This window comes from Rhinolophus sinicus, linkage group LG01 (genome assembly GCF_036562045.2).
Source record: "Rhinolophus sinicus isolate RSC01 linkage group LG01, ASM3656204v1, whole genome shotgun sequence".
In the NCBI taxonomy this organism is placed as follows: Eukaryota; Metazoa; Chordata; class Mammalia; order Chiroptera; family Rhinolophidae; genus Rhinolophus; species Rhinolophus sinicus.
This window is the reverse complement of record NC_133751.1, coordinates 110,195,960-110,216,314: the sequence shown is the minus strand read 5'-3', so window position 1 is coordinate 110,216,314 and position 20,355 is coordinate 110,195,960. Positions and strand designations below refer to the sequence as shown.

Below are 20,355 nucleotides of genomic sequence, written 5' to 3'. Positions count from 1 at the left end.
TTTTTGTTAGCAAAGCACCCAAACTCTGACTTGTGTTTCTCCCAGCCCTTCACCAAATCACTGAGGAGCCTCTCAGATTTGTCCCCTCCTCTCCTTGACCCCATCAACATCTGCTGCACACATCAACCCAAACAAAGGGTGAAGCAACAGCTGCCTGCCGTAGGCTCCTCCCACTGCTCACAGCATCCTGTCTACCGCCTTCCTCTCACCTACCAACACAGCCTCAGCCTGCATTCCTTCTTCCTGTCCCGCAGCGCACGTCAATAAATATTTCATTAGTGTCCACTGTGTATCATGAGCCACCTTCTTCTGTGTCCTTTATTTCCCTCTTAACCAAAACATAGCTTTGGCTGTAATCCAGTAGTTTATCACTCCATCTAACCAGGTGGTATGCATGTTTTACAGGAAAAAGTTCATTCAACTCAAAATCTCTGCTTTTCCATTAATAAAAACCCTCTATTTTCTTCAAAGTCTATCTAAAATCCAATTTTTCCATGAAACTTTTGTCCTCCCAAATATCTGTCTATAAGCTTTTGTTTCCCTGAAGTTCTAAAGCACTTGTAACTAATAGGACATAACCTAACACTTGATAAACTTTCTTCTTAAACTGTCTAAAAGTATGCACAGTATTTTTTCGAAGAAGGTAGAAATGTGATTTATATACTTCACAATATTTAGCTCAGTGCTAGGTACGGAATACACAATAACATTTGTTAGCTAAAGAGTTATTTTCTTTTTTATTCTCATTTTTTCTAAGAATTTAAATTTTGTCAACATGTAAAATTACCAGATATTATTCAGAAGGTAAATGAGAATATCTCAACACTTATATGCAAAAACCTTAAAATATTGTTTTTCAAACGCACAATGGAAAGCCAGCCATTCAAGTACCCTGTTGGCATAACTGGCAGCACAAATGAAATCAATGTGTCTGTCTGCATCTATATAGGTGTACATAGACATTTAGTCCTTGACACTCTAACCAAAGATGCCAGCAAAGCTCTTTATCTCCACTGGAAGTGGAGATAGGCTTAGGGATGTGGACACTCAACTTGGAAAAACTCCCTTTCGTTGGGAAGGAGCTCACACCACAAACTACCGGGGGAGCCAAAAAATGAAAACATATAACTTGTATTCATCTTTTGTTATCAGCATATGTTACAATTTTACAATTGTATTACAATTTTAATACAGGTTTTTTCCTTTCTTAAAATGTGTATACATTTTGCTGGCACCCTCTGTATTTCACATGAGCTATTTATTAATAATCCAGTGGTGGCAAGCTTCTATTCCTTGAGAATCAAATTATTTATCCCAAAAGATACTGGTTTTCTACTGAGCAAAAGATAAAACTACCATTACGATCCCCATTACTAATTACCATACAATTCAGTGGCACCAGAACTGCATTTAAGATGACACACAAACCTGGACTAAATTAGACACATCCTCAAACCTGTATTGGTGTTACCTTAGTGGGATGTGATTACTGAGGAACATCTCAGCGGTGCTCATCAGGTCTGCTGTGCTCTCATGAGCAGGATCAACTATGAAAATCTGCAGGGAGAGGGAAAGGAACACTTGAAATGACATTCATCAAAATGCCACTGGGCCAATAAAAATGCCCTTAGTCTTTACACTTGAAGGCAATATTTCCCAGCTACTCTTGAATCACGTAAGAGAGGAGATACACAAATAGCAGTTACTCTCCCCTACGTCCAAAGAATATGGAACTGAAAGGACGAGTGATGTTCTCGTGGTCTTATGCTAGTTAACAGGGCCATATTATACAAAGCAATATACAGATTTAATGCAATCCCCATCAAAATCCCAATGGCATTTTTTAAAGAAATAGAACAAAAAATCATCAGATTTGTTTGGAACCACAAAAGACCCTGAATAGCCAAAGCAATCTTAAGAAAAAAGAACAATAATGGAGGTATCACACTTCCTGACTTTGGCTTGTACTACAGGGCCACAATAATCAAAACAGCATGGTATTGGCAGAAAAACAGACACATAGACCAATGGAATAGAATTGAGAACCCAGAAATAAAACCACATAAATATGGACAGATAATTTGTGACAAAGAAGCAAAAAACATATAATGGAGAAAAGACAGCCTCTTCAATAAATGGTGCTGGGAGAACAGGAAAGCCACGTGCAAAAGAATGAAACTGGACTGCTATCTGTCACCATGTACCAAAATTAATTCAAAATGGATCAAACTTAAGCATACGACCTGAAACAATAAACTGCATAAAAGAAAATATGGGTATTAAACTTATGGACCTTGGGTTCAAAGAGCGTTTTATGAATTTGACTCCAAAGGCAAGGGAAGTAAAAGTTAAAATAAATGAATGGGACTATATCAAACTTAAAAGCATCTGCACAGCAAAAGAAACCATCGACCTAATAAAGAGGCAACCAACTGAATGGGAGAAGATTTTTGCAAACAGTTCCTCCGATAAGGGGCTAATATCCAAAATATACAAGGAACTCATGAAACTCAACAACAAAAAAACAAACAACCCAATTGAAAAATGGGCAGAGGACCTGAAGAGACATTTCTCCAAAGAGGACATACAAATGGCAAATAGACATATGAAAAAAATGCTCAACATCACTAATCATCAGAGAAATGCAAATAAAAACCTCAATGAGATATCTATCACCTCACCCCAGTTAGAATGGCTATCATCAACAAGACAAATAGTAACAAGTGTTGGAGAGGCTGTGGAGAAAAGGATCCCTCATACACTGTTGGTGGGAATGCAGACTGATGCAGCCGTTATGGAAGGCAGTATGGACGTTCCTCAAAAAATTACGGACAGAATTACCATATGACCCAGCAATCCCTCTCCTGGGTATCTACCCAAAAAATCTGAGAACATTTATTTATAAAGACACATGTGCTCCAATGTTCATTGCAGCTTTATTTACGGTGGCCAAGACATGGAAACAACCAAAATGTCCTTCGATAGATGAATGGATAAAGAAGTCGTGGTATATATACACAATGGAATACTATTCGGCTGTAAGATGAAATAGGACCATTTGTGACAACATGGATGGATCTTGAGACTATAATGTTAAGCGAAATAAGTCAGACAGAAAAAGCCGAGAACTGTATGATTTCACTGATATGTGGTATATAAACCAAAAACAACAAAAGAACAAGACAAACAAATGAGAAACAAAAATTTATAGACACAGACAATAGTTTAGTGGTTACCAGAGGGTAAGGGGGAGGGGGGGTGGTAGATGAGGGTAAAGGGGATCAAGTATATATGGTGATGGAAGGAGAACTGACAATGGGATTTATAGATGATATAATACAGAATTATACACCAGAAATCGATGTAACTTTACTAACAATTGTCACCCCAATAAACTTTAATTAAAAAAAAAAATATATATATATATATATATATATATATATATATATATATATGTATATATATCTCATTCAGTAAACTTCAGACATGAGGTAGGAGAGAACCAGACTGCAATTTTGACTGGGAAGGCAAAAAAAGTTGGTTTCAAGAGCCAAGAAAGTACAAAGGACAGTTTCCCTTGCACATTCTGCAGAAGCTGACCTTGGCACTAACTGGCCCCCTGTCTCTTTAGGAGCTACATAAGGAAAGAGACAAAAATGAGAGGGGAAAAGAGGGCCAGCTAAGAACCCTCTTCCTCTATCTCCTATAGCAGTGAAATAAGGAATAATGAGCAGGAGATGACAGGAAGACTTATTTAAGGGAATAATTGGACTATTAAATTTTAGGGATTAAGATATTCAAGAAAGGGCCGGCCCGGTGGCTCAGGCGGTTGGAGGGCTGTGCTCCTAACGCCAAGGTCACTGGTTCAATTCCCACATGGGCCAGTGAGCAGCGCCCTCTACAGCTAAGATTGTGAACAACAGCTCTCCCTGGAGCGGGCTGCCGTGAGGAGCCGGAGGTTGGCATGTGCTGCCGTGGGCTTGTGTGTGCTGCCGTGGGCTTGTGTGTGCTGCTGTGGGCTACCCTGTGCCGCCATGAGTGGCTGGTGACCAGGTGGGAGTACCCGGCAGCCAGTGTGAGCTGCTGTGTGCTGCCGTGGGCTACCGTGTGCTGCCATGAGTGGCCGGTGGCCAGCATGAGTGGCCAGTAGCCAGCATGAGTGGCTGGCAGCCATCGTGAGCGGCCAGCAGCCGGCGAGAGCTGCCATGAGCCGCTGAGAGCGGCAGACCAAGCCGGGGGAGCGCAAGGCTCATAATACCTGGATGGGCCAAGGAGCTGTGTCCTACACAAATAGACTGAGAAACAACAGCTTGAATCGGAGTGCGGGGGGGTGGGGGGGAAGGTGAGAATAAAGGGGGAGGGAAAAGATAGTCAAGAAAAATAGTAGCAATGTATTCATCTTCTGAGTAAAAAAAGGGGTATTAGAACTAACACAGTCTGAATCTTCAGGTGAAGGATGAGGAGCGTTTCCACACACACTGACACCTCACAGCTCTACAAACGATCGATACATTTCAAAACCCTTTCAGTTTGGATATGGAGTTAGAAAAAGAGTCTATTTAGTAGTGGTAGTGGTGGGGAGAAGCGGCTAGTAAAGGAGAGAAGTGAACATTCTAGATATGACAAAGGGGTCATATGAGAGAAGGCAAGGCAGAAATGGAATTTATGGCCAGACAATAAGTTTTACTTACCATATTATGCAGATTTTTCCTGATCTGCCGGATAACACCAGGAAAGGTGGGTCGAAGCAACTCCTGTAGACTAGAAGGCCATGAATTATATCTGCTATCGACTTCCAGGTTGTTGATCCACTAGAAAAAAATAAAACAACATTGTGCATACAGTTTAGTCACCGTTAGTGAAATTTGCAGAAATAATAAGACTTTCAATATTTTAAGAAAAATTACACAGGAAAAGACCATTTTCAAAAATATAAAGATCAAGTAGAAAAATGAGTGACTAAAACATAAGCCACAGAATGGAAGATATTTGCAACCTACAAAAGCAATAAAGGACTAGTGTCAAGAATATGTATAGAAATCTAACGTATCAATAAAAAAAGGCAAGCAACAAATGAGAAGTGAAATTGAATCAAGAATATGAATAAGAAACTTACAGAAGAAATTCAAATAGGCAATTAACACAAAGAAAGATGTACATCGGCACTAGTCATCTGAGAAATATAAACTAAAGCCACAATAAAATTCCATATTCATTTAACTGAAAAAACTTTAAAGTCTGTCACTATCCAAGAGGAGGCAGATACAGAGCACTGGGAATTTGCACCCACTGCTGGTGTCTGGAGCAGTCATTTTAGAGAAGACCGAATATAGGTAAGACTTCATTTCTACCTCACCACTAAGTCCTGCCATTCTAGCTCTACACCAAATAAAGTCTACATGTGTGCACGAAGACAGAGGTACAGAAAGAGCCATTAGCATACTGCTTCTAACAGCCAAAAATTAGATGCCCAGCTTAATGCCCATAAAGAGAGTAATAGGTACATAAACATACGTACCATTCATAGGAAAAGGGCAGGGAGGGAATCTGAGTGTATTACCTTGCTCATGTAAACACAGAGTATTTCTGGAATACAAATAATAGAGAAGAAAAACTGGACAGCTGGGTGATGAGATTTCAATACATATTCTTGTATATCTTAACAACTATGAATGTATAAGAGATTTTTTAAAAATAAGTAAAATATAAAATATAATATGATAAAATTAGATCTATAGGTATCAACCTACATATGTCTTGAAAAAAATTATTGAATAATAAAGGAAACTGATTAAGGATACTGATATGGCATTTTTCAAAATTTTAGAACATACAGTAGGGAATCAAATGATAAAAAATAAGGGACAGGTGAACACACAGCATAATATATTGATGATGTATTACAGAATTGTACACTTGAAACCTATGTAACTTTACTAACAATTGTCACTCCAATAAACTTTAATTAAAAAATAAATAAAATAAGGGACAGGAGGAACACACACCAACTCCTGAAGAGGAATCACCCTCAGGGAGGGAGAGGTGGTACTGGGAAGAGATGCAAGGAGGGCTTTAACTGAAACATACTTTCTTCCAAGAAAACAATACATCTGACACTAAATGACTCAATGTTAACACTTAGTAAGTATGGTGATGGGGCACATGTTGCTAATGATGTGTCTTTACTCTTTGTAATTTTAACAGAAAAACAAACACAACAGTATTAACCAAAATAGCCATTATATCACCAAGTGATGACTATCTAGATTCTACATGATCTCTCTTTCAAAAAAATTTTACACTACAGAAAAATTTTACTCTACAGAAACCTGGCATGCCAAGGGTGTGCCAGGCACAGTTCTACCACTGGTCTCAGGTTCACTATGACTGCCCAGGTTAGCTCTGTTCCTTCCATCCTCTTTCACAGATGAGAAGACAAAGACCCAGACACCAGAGCAGATATTAATCTATATAAATCCTTCACATATAAAATCTCAAATGCCTTGTAAAGAAGCTTATTGGCTAAAAATTGATGTTTTTAAACAAAATCACACAAGACTTGTATGCAACAGAAAAAAAAAAAACTAAACACTCTTTCCCAACAGATGCTCAGCTGAATCCTTGGAGGATACAAAAGTGGGAAAATCACTGCCTTAACCATATCAAACGTAGTAACTCAGCTTTTGGAGCATCCAAGAGCCTACTTTATTATACACACATAGCCCCATGTAAGCAGGTGTGGTCCATTTTTGATGCCAACAAGAGAGATGGCAGGAATACCTTACCTCTCATAAAAACCAAGTGAGGACATCATAACAAAATGCCTGGCAGATGCCCCGGATGCACTCACAGAATACCTACAGAAATAGCGGGACTCCTGATGTCAACAGCATAGTCAGCCTCAGAGGGCTGGATGTTCAGCTTCAAAATATTATGCAGAGAAAGGCCTTCTATCCCCAGTCTATGCAGACCCTCCATGACCCGAGCTTCATTCCTCAAGACATCAAACAGACTGAAAAAAATGGTAGAAAAAGCTTTAAAAAGAATCCCTGCCATGAAAAAAAATATATCACTTGAAACTCAAATCCCCATCAAGCCTGCTGAGAAATCAAAAAAGGGAGCACTTTCCTCTGCTTCATCCTGTAAAAGTATGTAGGACAAAGCAGGTGGGATCTGCTTCTTGTTCATGTTTGTTCATATTTATCAACATATTGTATACAGAAATTATCTCTAAATATAGACATATTGAGGATGAAATAATCCTAAATGTGGATTTTACATCACACGTTTTTAAAAACACTACAGTACTCTGTGTTACTTCTCACAACTGCACATGAATCTACAATCATCTCAAAATAAAGGATTTATTTAAAAAACACCAAAAAGAACTACTAGATTCCATATGTCTAATATATGCTTCAGTATCAATTTACATAGATTGTAAATCAATTTACAATTTACACACACATATGACCACAGAAAAAGGTCTGGAGAAGTCACACCCAACAGAGACGTTTGCTGGGGAGGAGGAAGAAATAAGACAGGATGAAGACTTTACTTTTCAGTTCCTTTATCTCTGTATTATTTAAAACTCTTTACAATGAGGTATATATGTTTTTTTAATAAAAAACAAAACAAAACCTTTTAAAGTGTCCTTCATTAATTTTTTACTAGCTCTATAAAGCAGTAATGTAAACATAAGCTCAATTACAATAATCTTACTGTGGAAACCACCTCTTCCGAAGCATTAGCAATAGCTTTTGTTTTTACTGTTACGAAGCCATAGTGTCATCTGTGCCAATGTTAATTCCAAGGATTAAATGTGAATTCCACCTGACTGTCTACTACCCCACTCCAAAAATTCACAAGGACAATTTAGAGCAATTCAGCCCTGAATCACATTTTAACAAACAAAAAGGTAGGCATGCAAATAACATATGTAAGACAGAACACGTTCTGAGAAACTAGAGGCAGCATTTTGAATAAACAAACCTACTTCAGAATGTTCCCAAAAGCAAAAGAAGCTGCTCATTTGTTTCCCTGGTTAACAGGAAAACTACAGCTTCTAAAAGGGCATCCTGAAAAGACACTTGGGCCTTAAGTGTCCAAGGCCTTCAATGTACATTATGATAAAAAATGGCCAAGTGTCATCATACCCATCTCGGTCAGAACACGGTCGTACCCAAACGCACGCAATGGGGCTAGTGAGCCATCAGGCTTCCCAACATGCCACAGCAAGGAGGACAATCTGAATGCATCCCAAAGAGCTACCAGGTGTAAAAACTTTTCAGAGAATGAAAAAGATTACCTATACCTGAATATATCCTGCGTGTCTAAATCAATATGAAGTCCATTGATGAACAATGCTGAATCTCCAGGCTGTAATCCTAACGTTCCCTTGAAATACTGAAATGTTAAAAAAAAAATTATTAAAGAGCAGGAAAAGAATGCTTAATTGAAATTTCCACATTTCTGACTTTATTATATTTTAATGTTGACATCCTCTTATGTACCATAGGAAAGCCTAAGGCTGGGTTAAGATTTCCTTCTGTGTATTCCCACATACCCTTCTTAGCATTCACTACACTGTAATGACACTGCTGGTTTATGTGGCACACACCTTTCCTCCTTTCCTCTGTCCTTCCAACAATAATTAATATGACTGTTTCCTATAATGGTGGTGGTGGGGTGGGTGTCAAGTAAGCCAAGTGCTGAGGGACACTTTTCATAAAAGAGGAGTCCTGTTTCTTTTCCCTGTTTGTGATGCCAACCGAGATTGTGACAGCAGTCACAACAGCTTGGCCTTCGTGATGAAGTTCATAGACCTAATCTAAAAGGGTTTCAAAACCCCACACTCCCTTAAACCTTCAAGCTAAGGTCCACCAAGAAACTCTGAGTTGCTGTGCTAAGGACAGCACCTACATGCAACCTAGCTCTCCAAAACCTGGCTGCTGCTCCATGAGACAGTGGCCCCCTGGTTCTCCCAGGGCTGGGGGAGGAAGGACAGGGACTGCTCTGCTCCTTTCATTTCCCAGTAGTCAGTGGATTCACAGAAATACACTCTAAGATCTAGGATTGCATGGGGGTAAAAAAACGACAAGGAAGCCACAGCTTCTGCTTCTTTGCCCTACTAGGATTAAATGGCAAGCAAGCTAAGTGGACAATGGAAAGCTGCATCAATGAGAATCAGAATTCTTTACATGGGAGAGAAAAATCTCCATGTCCACTCACTCCCAGACTGCAAGTACAGCACCCTTTGACTCTAGGAAAATTGGAGTCTCAACTGGTAAACACAGATCATATTTCTAGATCTACGTAGGCTACACAGGTTGGTTTGGCTTCTGCAAATTCATCACACTAAAATATTTTTTGTTTTTGTATTTGTTTTATATTTTTGTATTTTATACTTTAATAAAATATTTCACTCCAAAAAATGAAGAACTCAGGAAGTACCAATATATAACCTGTATAATTTAATGTTTTTTCTTCGTAGGGGTGGGGGGAAGCCCTAAAATTAAGGTAATATTTGATATTGTTAACCTGGAAGTTAAAAATTAAGTAAATAAAAACTGTCATAGGTTTCTTCAATTTAGCAAATATTTGAGATATATTTGGTTTACTTATTCGTCAAGTCTATTTAAGTAACTAATATACATAAAGATTATGAACACAAGCATTTTTTGTTCCCTTTTGAAATTCTCTTGAAATGTCAGTTTTTTTTAAAATGGACTCTCTTAAAGTTATAAATCCACAATGACAAGGAGACCAGAAAAGAAGAAAGGTAACTAATTTTGCAACCTGAAAAGGAGATGTGTGAGCAGCAACTGTCTTAGCAATCCTGAGAAAGCTGAATGCTAGGCTGACAGAGGAGAAAGCCAACAAGGACCCCGGGAACTGGCAGCACAAGGAACACATGTATGAGGGGACTTTGGGCTAACTATGAGTTTAAAAAATTAGTTCTGATAGAGGGCCTTTTTAAGATAATAGCCTGCAGACCCCCTTGATTTCATACAGCAGGTAGCTGCTGTCACAACTCCCACTACTCCAAAACAATGGAGGCTCATCCCTGGAAAGAGTAAAACAGAGAATCTGGGAACTGTGGGAAGTGAAGCACAACTGAGTATGAGGATCCCACATTGAAAATAGGGGACTGAGTAGAAGTTTCTGAGTGCTCTTCCCTACTTGGCTTCTACAACTCTGACCACCAGACTTCACCCTCCAGACAGAAGACTAGATCCTTTTCTGAAGATTGAAAGACTCAAGAGGAACGGTTTAAAGATACTGTCTCTGGGGTTCCTAAGAAATAGCCATTCCAAGATAGCCTAAAGTGAAAAGGTCTCATCGTTAGGGTTCCCAATCAGCTTTTTTTTGTTCAATCAGCTTTAGACTGTCTCATTCTTCAATATGAACAGCTAGCCACAGATCACTAAACATCTTGGAAAGCCTCTAATATAAAAGACAAGAGATCAAGACAAAAAGGAAGACAACTTAAGTGGAAACAGACTGTGCAAAGAGAATAAAACATACACATGCACCACTTATACCTTCAGAAACAAATGAGAAGACTATAAAAAGAATCCAAGAACAAAAATAACCCTAGGAAATTAAAAATTTGAGAACTACAGCAAAAATCTCAACAAAGGGGTTGAAAATCCCTCCTAGAAAACTTAAAAATAAAAGACAAAAGAATTGGAAAATAGGAAAGAAAAGATGTTTTTAAATAAGGCCATGCTAGTCAAGAAGGTGTGAAATCTTAAAAATAAATAGAGTTTTAGGAAAACAGAAAAGAGAAACCAGATGGAAGAAATGCAAATAAATAACTCAAGAAAATTTCTCCAAACTAGAGAAAACAATTTTCCAGATTTAAAGGGCACACCAACCACCCATCAATACAGAGAATTTTTAAAATTGCATATCACTGTGAAATTTCAAATGATTAGGGTCAAAGGAAAGATCCTAGATGACTCCAGAAAGAAAAATCAGATCTCATACAAAAACTTCAGACTTCTCAATAGCTACAATGGAAACCAAAATTACAAGGATCGTGCCTTTAAACTTCTAAATGACTTCCAATCTAAAATTCTATACCCACCCAAGCTACGAATAAAAACAGAAATGGAAAACTGATTTCTCAGAGTCTGAAATTTACCTTGCATGCAACTTTTCTCATGAAGAATGATTTGCTGTACCAAAATAAGTGAATAAACCCAAAACAAAGACTTGGAATCCAAGAAATAGGAGATGCAACAAAAGAAGTTAAAGGAAGGTCCCCAGGATAACTGCTATGCACTAGACATAAAGCACAACCATCCATAGTGGAGCAAATCAAGAATTGATAAAATCATGACATAAAACTACAGGGAAAGTGAAGAGATGGGGAAAATGCCAATATGGAGTTCTGGTAGACATGGGGGGAAAGAGTCAGTGAAAGAAAGGGAAACCTCATCCTTGTAATAGGAGGCCAATACATGAGGGCTGACACTGAAAACTAAAGTACCAATCTAAGCTTGCTAGAAGTCTGGAGACAAATATCAAAAGAGTCAGCTAAGATTTGCAAGCAGATATTTCTGGGAAGGGGAACATAACAGGGAGTGAGATGTGTTGGGAGGTGCTATTTTTCCAAGTAAATTGGTGGCACGACTGGTGCTCTGAATTATATTGATATTCAACTTTGATTAAAAACTAAAAATATGACATTAAACATTTTAATAGTATAAAAATGAATAAATGAATGCTTATAAAATATTTTTTTAAAAAACTAAAAATACAAAAAAAGATTACAGAAATAAATCCAAATACCACCATCTTTGATAAAAAGAGATTAAAACCATTAATGTCACTGATTTAACTTACAATTCTTTATCTTTAAAGACATAATACAAAACAGAAAGGCCACTATTTTCCATTGGTTAATACCTTCTGATTCTCTTCCACTTCAGTTCTAAGTTCTGAACTCACAGCTGTTTTTGTTATTGCTCTAAGGAAATAAAAATATGGTCAATGCTTAGTTTAACATTTGATATGTCTTCAATTTCGCTATATTTAAGTACGAAACAACAAATTGTTTAATAAACTACACACACACACACACACACACACACACACACAAACTAAATGGAAAAAAACCTTAAATCTTTACAACTGAAATATATTTCCATTTTTACAAGATACAATACTAAGGAAAAGTAGCAGTAATGGCAGCATTTTAACGCAAGTGCAGTTATTTCCAAGATCTTAGTTAAACAGATGTAGCTCCATTCCTATATATGATGTCCACAGCTCACAGGCTAAAGGATAATATAAATGAAATAAGGCAACAGACTGCTCGTCCTACTTAAGCACTTACAGTGGAGGCGGAATCCTACATGTGCATCATCAATAGCACACTGAACTAAAGGAAACTGTACTATGTATGATATGTAAGTCCTGTCTAGAAAGCATTTTCAAGACTAATCAAATAAACAAATTTATTTACAAAACATCTCACATCAGAAGTCAAAACACCTGACTCAGTGACTCAAGAAAGACTGACACTCATTTAAGTCATTAGTCTCTAAAACTTTGGTTTTTAAAGCAATTTTGCCTTGCATTTATGTGATGTAAAGGGTCGTTATATAATTGAAAGCAGTATCAGAAAAGCTGCACTCAAAACCTTATTCTGTCAGGATGAACATTTTCTTCATAAAGGTTAAATATGATGTACATGAAACTCCTCAGGGAGAAAAACACTATTATCCCTGTGAGACCCCAGATCGGTTATACCTGCGTACGTTACATTTTGTTAACTCAACCAATTCTGAAAGGCTGGTGTTGTTATTTGCATTTCAGTGCTGAGGAAAGTGTTTATTTACAAAGTTCACACAACCACACAATGCAGTCTTGCCACCTTCTCAGAAAGAGAGTACCATTAGCAGTATAGTGCTGGTAGTAAGAGAACTCTCATTTTCTAAGCATTTCCATATTTTAATTGTTTAATTTTGCATCTAAACATGAAGTACTAGGTATATGTCAAGAAGAAGAACGCCTCAAAGCTTTATTACTCTAATTACCTGGCTTTGGTAGGAAAATTTTGACTAAGATCCTTCATAACCACCAAAGCTAATTCAATAGGAGCAGCCAAGATTCGGGCAGCAGTCTGGAAGCTTAGATCTGCAACATCATCAAATATAATATAAAATGTATTAATCTAATGCAATGAGAAATAGGAAAAAACATTTATTTCCCACCATTTTCTTGGTAATTAAGAATGCCTCATGAGGCAACCATTTCAGAGAGTGCCCATGGTTTAATTTCTCGTTTTATTTTCTTTATAGGTCCCTAGAATATTTATTTTAACAGTTTCTTGATCTACCTGCATAAAACATTAATGCATATATTAAAACATTTAGCACAAGATAAATCCATCCCAAGTCCTTTTCCCTCTTCTGAATTTACAACAAATCACAAAGTATAACAAAAGACTATAAATTATGTTGGGTAAAACCTGATAAATAGTCCTTTGGACCAGAAAAGCACGGATGCATTCTCCCATATTGACATGCCTCGAACATTCCGTAGATACACTGTTTAATAAATGTGTACATATGGACAATAAAGACCAAGGCAAATATGTTTCTAGTATTTGTGTAACCAGATACATAAGCTTGTATCTACCTTATGTATCTGGTCACACAAAGAAAGATCTGGCACTCATTTACATACATTACTTCTGCATAGTGTTATCTGTCTACAAAAGGATTTGCCTTTCTTTTCTGATTAATCATAATACATCATTCTGTTTTTAAAATCTATGGTACCCTTAGAATCACGTGAATAAATGCAATTATCTAAATTCTACATTTTTTTAGTACCACAAAATTTACTCAAAAAGTAGGCCAGTGATTCCTCTATGCTTTTTATTTTTATTACCTTGCAATTGCCAAACTTTTAAAGGTGCCATTTCATTGGTGCTCTCCACAAGATGCTTTCTAAGTTCTTTCAAATGTTCCTTCAGGTCAGGATGCAGATCTCTGAAAGAAACATAAAATCAGTCCTTTTCATGTGTCTTTTCTTTCTCAAAGCACACTTAGAAGTTGGCTTCAATTTTATATTCATGATTTTCCCCTCTAATCATTGGGAAAATTCCTACAATATAGGGGAAAAACTTAAAGTAGAATTATGTTTCTGAAAAGATCAGTTAATATAGAAAAGATCAATTTTTTTTTTACTAGTTTCAGGTATACAAAACATAATAGACATTTATACCCCTCACAAAGTGATAACTCCCCCTGCAATCTACTACCCCCTGACATCGTATATAGCTATTACAATACTATATTGACTATATTCCCTATGTTGTACATTAAATCCTGTGAGTAAAGGTTAATTTAAAAACCATAATATTTACAGATAAATAATGAATCACTATAACAGTGATTCTCTATGTTTCAGGGAGGGAGAGGAATGACACTGGAAGTAGGGAACAAAGGGAACTTCAACTCTACCTGCAGTGTTTTACTCACCTTGTTTCTTTCTTTCTTTTTTAAATTAAAAGGAGAAGTACATTCGGGGAAAAAAACCTTGATAAATGGCTCTTTGGTAGAGAACAGCAAGTACAATAGCAATAATCAATTCTGCGTGGTGAGTATATGGGTATGTTGTATTATTCTCCATACTTTCCTGTATCTTTATAATTTCTCAAAATAAAATTGGATATATAGATGATGTATTACAGAATTGTACACCTGAAACCTATGTAACTTTACTAACAATTGTCACCCCAAATTTTAATTTAAAAAAAAAATTGGATATATATTGCTACTGATCCCAAAATGAATTTCTTTCAGCAACATGCTCATAAATCCTTTGGTCACATGAATATAATTCAAGATTATATCTAACCAAGATTACTGGGTTTTGTTTAGTTTTATCTTGAAATACAGTGGTACCGTGGTTTTCAAAAGTCTCTGTTGACGAACTTTTCGGTTTACGAACGCCATAAATTTTATGAATCTATGGTATCATGAGATAGTAAAATGCATGCTAAATTTGCAGTTCTAGGGGTTGATTTTAAAGGTCTAGAATGGATTCATCCATTTTGCATTACTTTCTATGGGGAAACCGCACCTCAATTTTTGAACGTTTCAGAACTCGAACAGTCTTCTGGAACAGATTATGTTCGAAAACCGAGATACCACTGTATAGTGCATTCTATTTAAAGCTAGTATAACAGAAGTTATCAGAAGCAGGGATGTATCATTTAGATCAGACAGACAGATGGGTGGTAAGAGTCATTATGTTCTTTTAAATGATAGAAACTCAAAATTTCATAAATACAACATGCAGAAAGTGAAATATTTACTCATATTCTTCACCTGCCAACAAATCCACTTCCTATCAGCTGCTACAAACTCCTCTTCATAATAAAAAGACCAAAATTACAGTCCCATTACTTTAGCTAAATAACTATTCTGAATGTCCAAATTCTTCAATTGTCTACCTTGTGCTATAAAAACATAAAATCATAATGCTCTTCAAAACGACAAACACAAAAAACATGAATATTTGAAGAGATTCTGGAAACCTGGGGCCAATAAAAAATGGAACCTGATTACCTAGTAACTAGGCCAAAACTGACGTGAAACACTCAGAAATGTACATGTGCCTGGGATGAACTCAACATGCCCACAGTGACTCAACATGAATTCAGTCATCCCTACTAAATTCTTCACTCAGCCAAATGTTAAAGCTGAGTATATGAAACTGAACCTACACATATTATTTCTATATGAGCCCTTCCTTAAAAAAAAAAAAAAAAAAGAAAAGGAAAGATAAGCACACAGATGTCCTAATTAAGATTTCCAGATAAAGTAGAATTCAGGGGCCGGCCCAGTGGCTCAGGTGGTTGGAGCTCCATGCTCCTAACTCCGAAGGCTGCCGGTTCAATTCCCACATGGGCCAGTGGGCTCTCAACCACAAGGTTGCCGGTTCGACTCCCGCAAGGGATGGTGGACTGCGCCCTGCAACTAGCAACGGCAACTGGACCTGGAGCTGAGCTGCGCCCTCCACAACTAAGACTGAAAGGACAACAACTTGAAGCTGAACAGCAACCTCCACAACTAAGACTGAAAGGACAACTTGACTTGCAAAAAAAGTCCTGAAAGTACACACTATACCCCAATAAAGTCCTGTTCCCCTTCCCCAATAAAATCTTTTTTTAAAAAAAGCAGAATTCAGCGCTCCTATGCCTGGAGGTTTAAAGAGAATAAAACCATTTCCCCAAAAAATATATATACCTTAATTTTCCAAAAAGGAATCCTTGAACTTCATCAATAGGATCATTTTCACCAATCACTGTGGTGTTTACTTCAGTTCCTACAAAAGCACAGCAAATACATGTATAATCACTCAGATTAGAAATGAAAATATACTACTACTAACCTGATGAAGTCTGAATAATGTGAAAAAATTTAGGAACACCTGAAATTGTGATACCACTGAAATTGTTGAACACTTCAATAACATTTTGCATGGTGACAAACAGAATAAATGTGTTTTTAATATATCCTATATTCCTGGATAAAGAAAGCATTTTTCCCTTAAACTTGGGGAAACTACATGTTAAAACTTTCAAAATTAATGCCTTTAAAATTATAAATGGAGTTTTCAATATGAAAATTCTGAACACTATGTAACCAGGCAACTTAATCCTAAGTAGAATTATTGAGACCATAATGATGATTTACTAGGTTATCTTCCATGTACTCAAGCCAATCATTTGTATCTTTAAAATAATCTCAAAAGACACAGTACATGAAACTTGTTTTAATTGAAATAATGAATTCAAAACCCTAGAGTCAACGCACATATCCATAGCAAACTGTTCCAAGAGCAGAAAATAATAAAAACCATTAAATAATTCATTAATTATAGGAGAGTTTAAGATTTCACATTGGGCCACAAATTAACAGCTATTTGTGAACTACATGTCATCAGTAACAATCGTTACTACTTACTGAACATTTTTGTGCAAAAAACTGTACTAATGCCTTTACCTATACATCTTATTTTCTCCTCACAAATACTTTAAGAGGCATATATCATTATCTGTACTTCACAAAGCAAAAAATTAGGACGTAGAGAATTTCCTTAATGTCACCCAACTTGGATGTCAGAGAACCAGGATTCACAGGTTCATCATATTCCTAAATCTATTCTTTTTCATTAAAGAAATGAGTTCCCCTTTATGTTTAAGAAAAAGAAAACACATTGGTCTAATTTACAAATTCACCTTTCACCTGAGTATCATCCTTGGCCTTGTACTCGGTGCTCTTCATGGCCAGTTCCACACCATAGCCGGAGAGATAAACAGGCTCCCGCTTAGGATTCTGCAGGCAGAGCAAGCGATTCCAGCATGACCACCGAGGCCTTCACATGTCACGGTGTACACACAACGTGACTATGCTAATGCTGCGTAGCCGTCACCTAGGATTATATGCTCAAATACCCTTCAACTGCCACGGGACTCCCAGCCTCCTCTAGATTTTGCATCATGCCACTAGTGTGAGCACAAGGATTCCAAGACAGAAGCAAAACCAGAGGAAGGGAAAATAGAAAGGGAAAGATAACCAAACCGTGTAAAGAAATGGAGAAAGAAAAAGAGTTCCAGACCTATGCAGCAGGGTTGAAACTGGTGAGGTTTCAAACCTCACCAGAAGTGCTCTGTGCGGAGCATGTGTGTAAATGTGTGCGTGTATGTTTTTTATTGAATTTAAATGTCTGTAATCAGGGTTTGGGCTGAGCAAACGTCACCGGCTCACCACCATCCTGAATGAGGGTGACCCTTTAGACATTTTAAATCTTGGATACCAGCCACAGAGCTTGGGGGACACTGGAAAGGAGAGCAGTTGTCAAAATTAAATATTAATAAATCCGTTGCTGCTCACACAAATTTTCATTTAAAACTTTTATTTTACGTGCATGGACTTAGTATCCAATATTTATTGAACTTATTATGACACAGAAACTCTAGGGCTAACAATCTTTACATATAAATACTTTAAATGCTAAATATTACACAAGGTTTTAAAAGCTTAATTTCACCTCTTTAGAAACCCTTCCTTTTACATCTAATGAAAAGATTACAAAAAGAAAAAAAAAGGTTTGAAAAGGAACTGAATTCAAGAATCAGTTCATAGTATAATGACCATATCTGGACCAAATTAAATACGATCTACATGGTTCATTTTTTAAATAGACTGGAAAATTAAACTATTTTTTAAGCATAACCATTTTACATTTCCTGAGAAAGGCAAGCGAAGTGCCTCCTGTGTGCAAATAATAGATTTGATGAAAGTATTACACTTCTCAAAAAAATACAAATACTTTCATAAAGGGGGAAATTATTAGCTTATGTGCTAAGGTCATGCTGGGCAAATTAATATTTAAAACATTATAAAATAAGTCAATACTTACAGATATATAATGTCTGAATATGTAATTGATCTCGCCTGCATCACTTTTTGATACAAGCTGGCGGTGGAAATTATAAAATGCCTCACAGCCGATCTCAGAGTAGAAAATCACCACTGGACTTTGAGGATTAGGTGAGGGGTATCTGTGATCGCCTTTGAACAATAAGGGTTTGGGTCTGAAAACAAATATTAAAAGCTTAAATCTAAACTTAACAAAGTTTTTAAACAAAATGCAGCTTGATGATGTAAGATTATAAGCATCTTAATATAAAAGGTATCAAATTTTTAAATCATTTTCAGTAAGTAAGAATGCTATCAGGTATAAGTCTTATTTGTTCATCATTAAAAATAGTAATAAAAGTACATTACATAAATACTAACTTGAAATACAGACTTTGATTAATAATTGTGAACCAATTCGTAGAGAAGGGGGGAAAAACCAGAAAAAGGATGTATATCCAGATCTTACAGTACTAAAACTTTAATAAATTATTCCACCCCACAAATAGCAAATAATTATCCTTTTATCTGAAAACATAAGTACAAATAATACAAAAAAGTACAGGACTACTTTAAGCATGTAACTTGCCAGTTATGCATAGCATTTCCCTTCTCTGTCATCTTTACTACTATGATCTTCCTATTAATAGGTTTAGCATTTGAATTTTCCTCATAAATTTTAAAACTTGCCACCTCAAAAATTCTCTAAGAATGGCATCCAGATGTTAACAGATATTAACATAGACTTTATGACCTACCAACTCCTCTTAATGAGGTACACCTATATGCACTAAAAGGAAGATGACTCTTGTTAAAACAAGCCTACCTACCTGTATAAATTTATAACCACAGAAAAAAAGTCAAAAAGGATACCTGCTAAACCATTAAAAATAGCTATGACCTTTCAGAAGAGGATACACTATCACTCTTTTCTTTACAAAGATTGCATATTGTAAAAAATTAACCAAAGAATTAAGCACTTTGTTTTCCCCAAAGGACCACCACTTTACCGTGCAGCCACCTTGACCCTGAGCTGGCTGAAATGCACGCTGAGTTTTTGGGTGTCACCCCGAGTAAGAAGCACTCATGCCATTTGGTGGGCAGAGAACAGTGCTGGGCAGGTAACCTCACTGAAGAAGAACTACCCCCACCTACAGCACCCTTAGCACTTCTGATAGAGCAGATCAACACAGCAGAGAGATAACTAGTATCCTATTTATAAGGCCACCAGAGCAGGAAGGACAATGGGTACTGCCCAACCAGACAGCAAGAGGTACTATTTATTATATTTGTCCACAAAGGAAACTGAACTGTCAGCAGAAAGCCAGCCCATTAACTGCCAATTTAATGTTGAAATTAAGCTTGCGATTATCTTTTAAATAGTCTACTTTGTCTGAAACCAGTAATATCCTGAGAGATCATTAACATAATTCACTCAGGCAACGGCTTTAATACACAGAGTATTCTTTACTAAACTGATGACAAAGTCTATATAATTTCTAAGATACAGTCATTGCTAAATAATAACAGTAATATTAAATACTCTTATCTCCATTTTAAAATGAGATGAGGAAAGAAAGATTAAATAAATTGCCTAAGTTCACAAAACATTTTAAGTGATGGAGCTGGAATTCAAATCTAGTCAGTTTGGTTCCAGAATCCACACCTATAGACCCATTAAAAAAAAGAAATCAGCAGGTGGACTTGATACAGAAAGCACAATGCATACATGACAACTATAAAGAGAAACACAGAGTCTACCTTTCAGGCGCTGTAAGTAGAAGAGTCTCAAGGGCATCAAAATCACAAGTCTTCTTTCCATGCACTGAAAAAAATGAATTACATCCTTCTGGTGGAGGTTCATCAGCTGCTATCTGTCATTTAAGACACAAGATTTTTTTTA

The 20,355-nt window shown here is 36.7% G+C and overlaps 1 protein-coding gene across 5 annotated transcripts in view; it reads right to left on the bottom strand.

Moving 5' to 3' along the window:
- UGGT1 (UDP-glucose glycoprotein glucosyltransferase 1) overlaps positions 1 to 20,355 on the bottom strand; it is a 124,887-nt gene that overhangs the window by 82,756 nt on the left and 21,776 nt on the right. For all 5 annotated transcript variants that reach the window (XM_019717989.2, XM_019717992.2, XM_019717991.2 and 2 more), the window contains 11 exons: positions 20,214 to 20,326; positions 18,454 to 18,628; positions 17,270 to 17,366; positions 16,275 to 16,353; positions 13,909 to 14,009; positions 13,050 to 13,149; positions 11,917 to 11,977; positions 8,315 to 8,406; positions 6,862 to 7,012; positions 4,692 to 4,811; positions 1,472 to 1,557 (listed from right to left, as the gene is read on the bottom strand). In XM_019717989.2, coding sequence (XP_019573548.2) covers positions 1,472 to 1,557; positions 4,692 to 4,811; positions 6,862 to 7,012; positions 8,315 to 8,406; positions 11,917 to 11,977; positions 13,050 to 13,149; positions 13,909 to 14,009; positions 16,275 to 16,353; positions 17,270 to 17,366; positions 18,454 to 18,628; positions 20,214 to 20,326 — 1,175 coding nt within the window. The remainder of the gene's footprint in view (positions 1 to 1,471; positions 1,558 to 4,691; positions 4,812 to 6,861; positions 7,013 to 8,314; positions 8,407 to 11,916; positions 11,978 to 13,049; positions 13,150 to 13,908; positions 14,010 to 16,274; positions 16,354 to 17,269; positions 17,367 to 18,453; positions 18,629 to 20,213; positions 20,327 to 20,355) is intronic.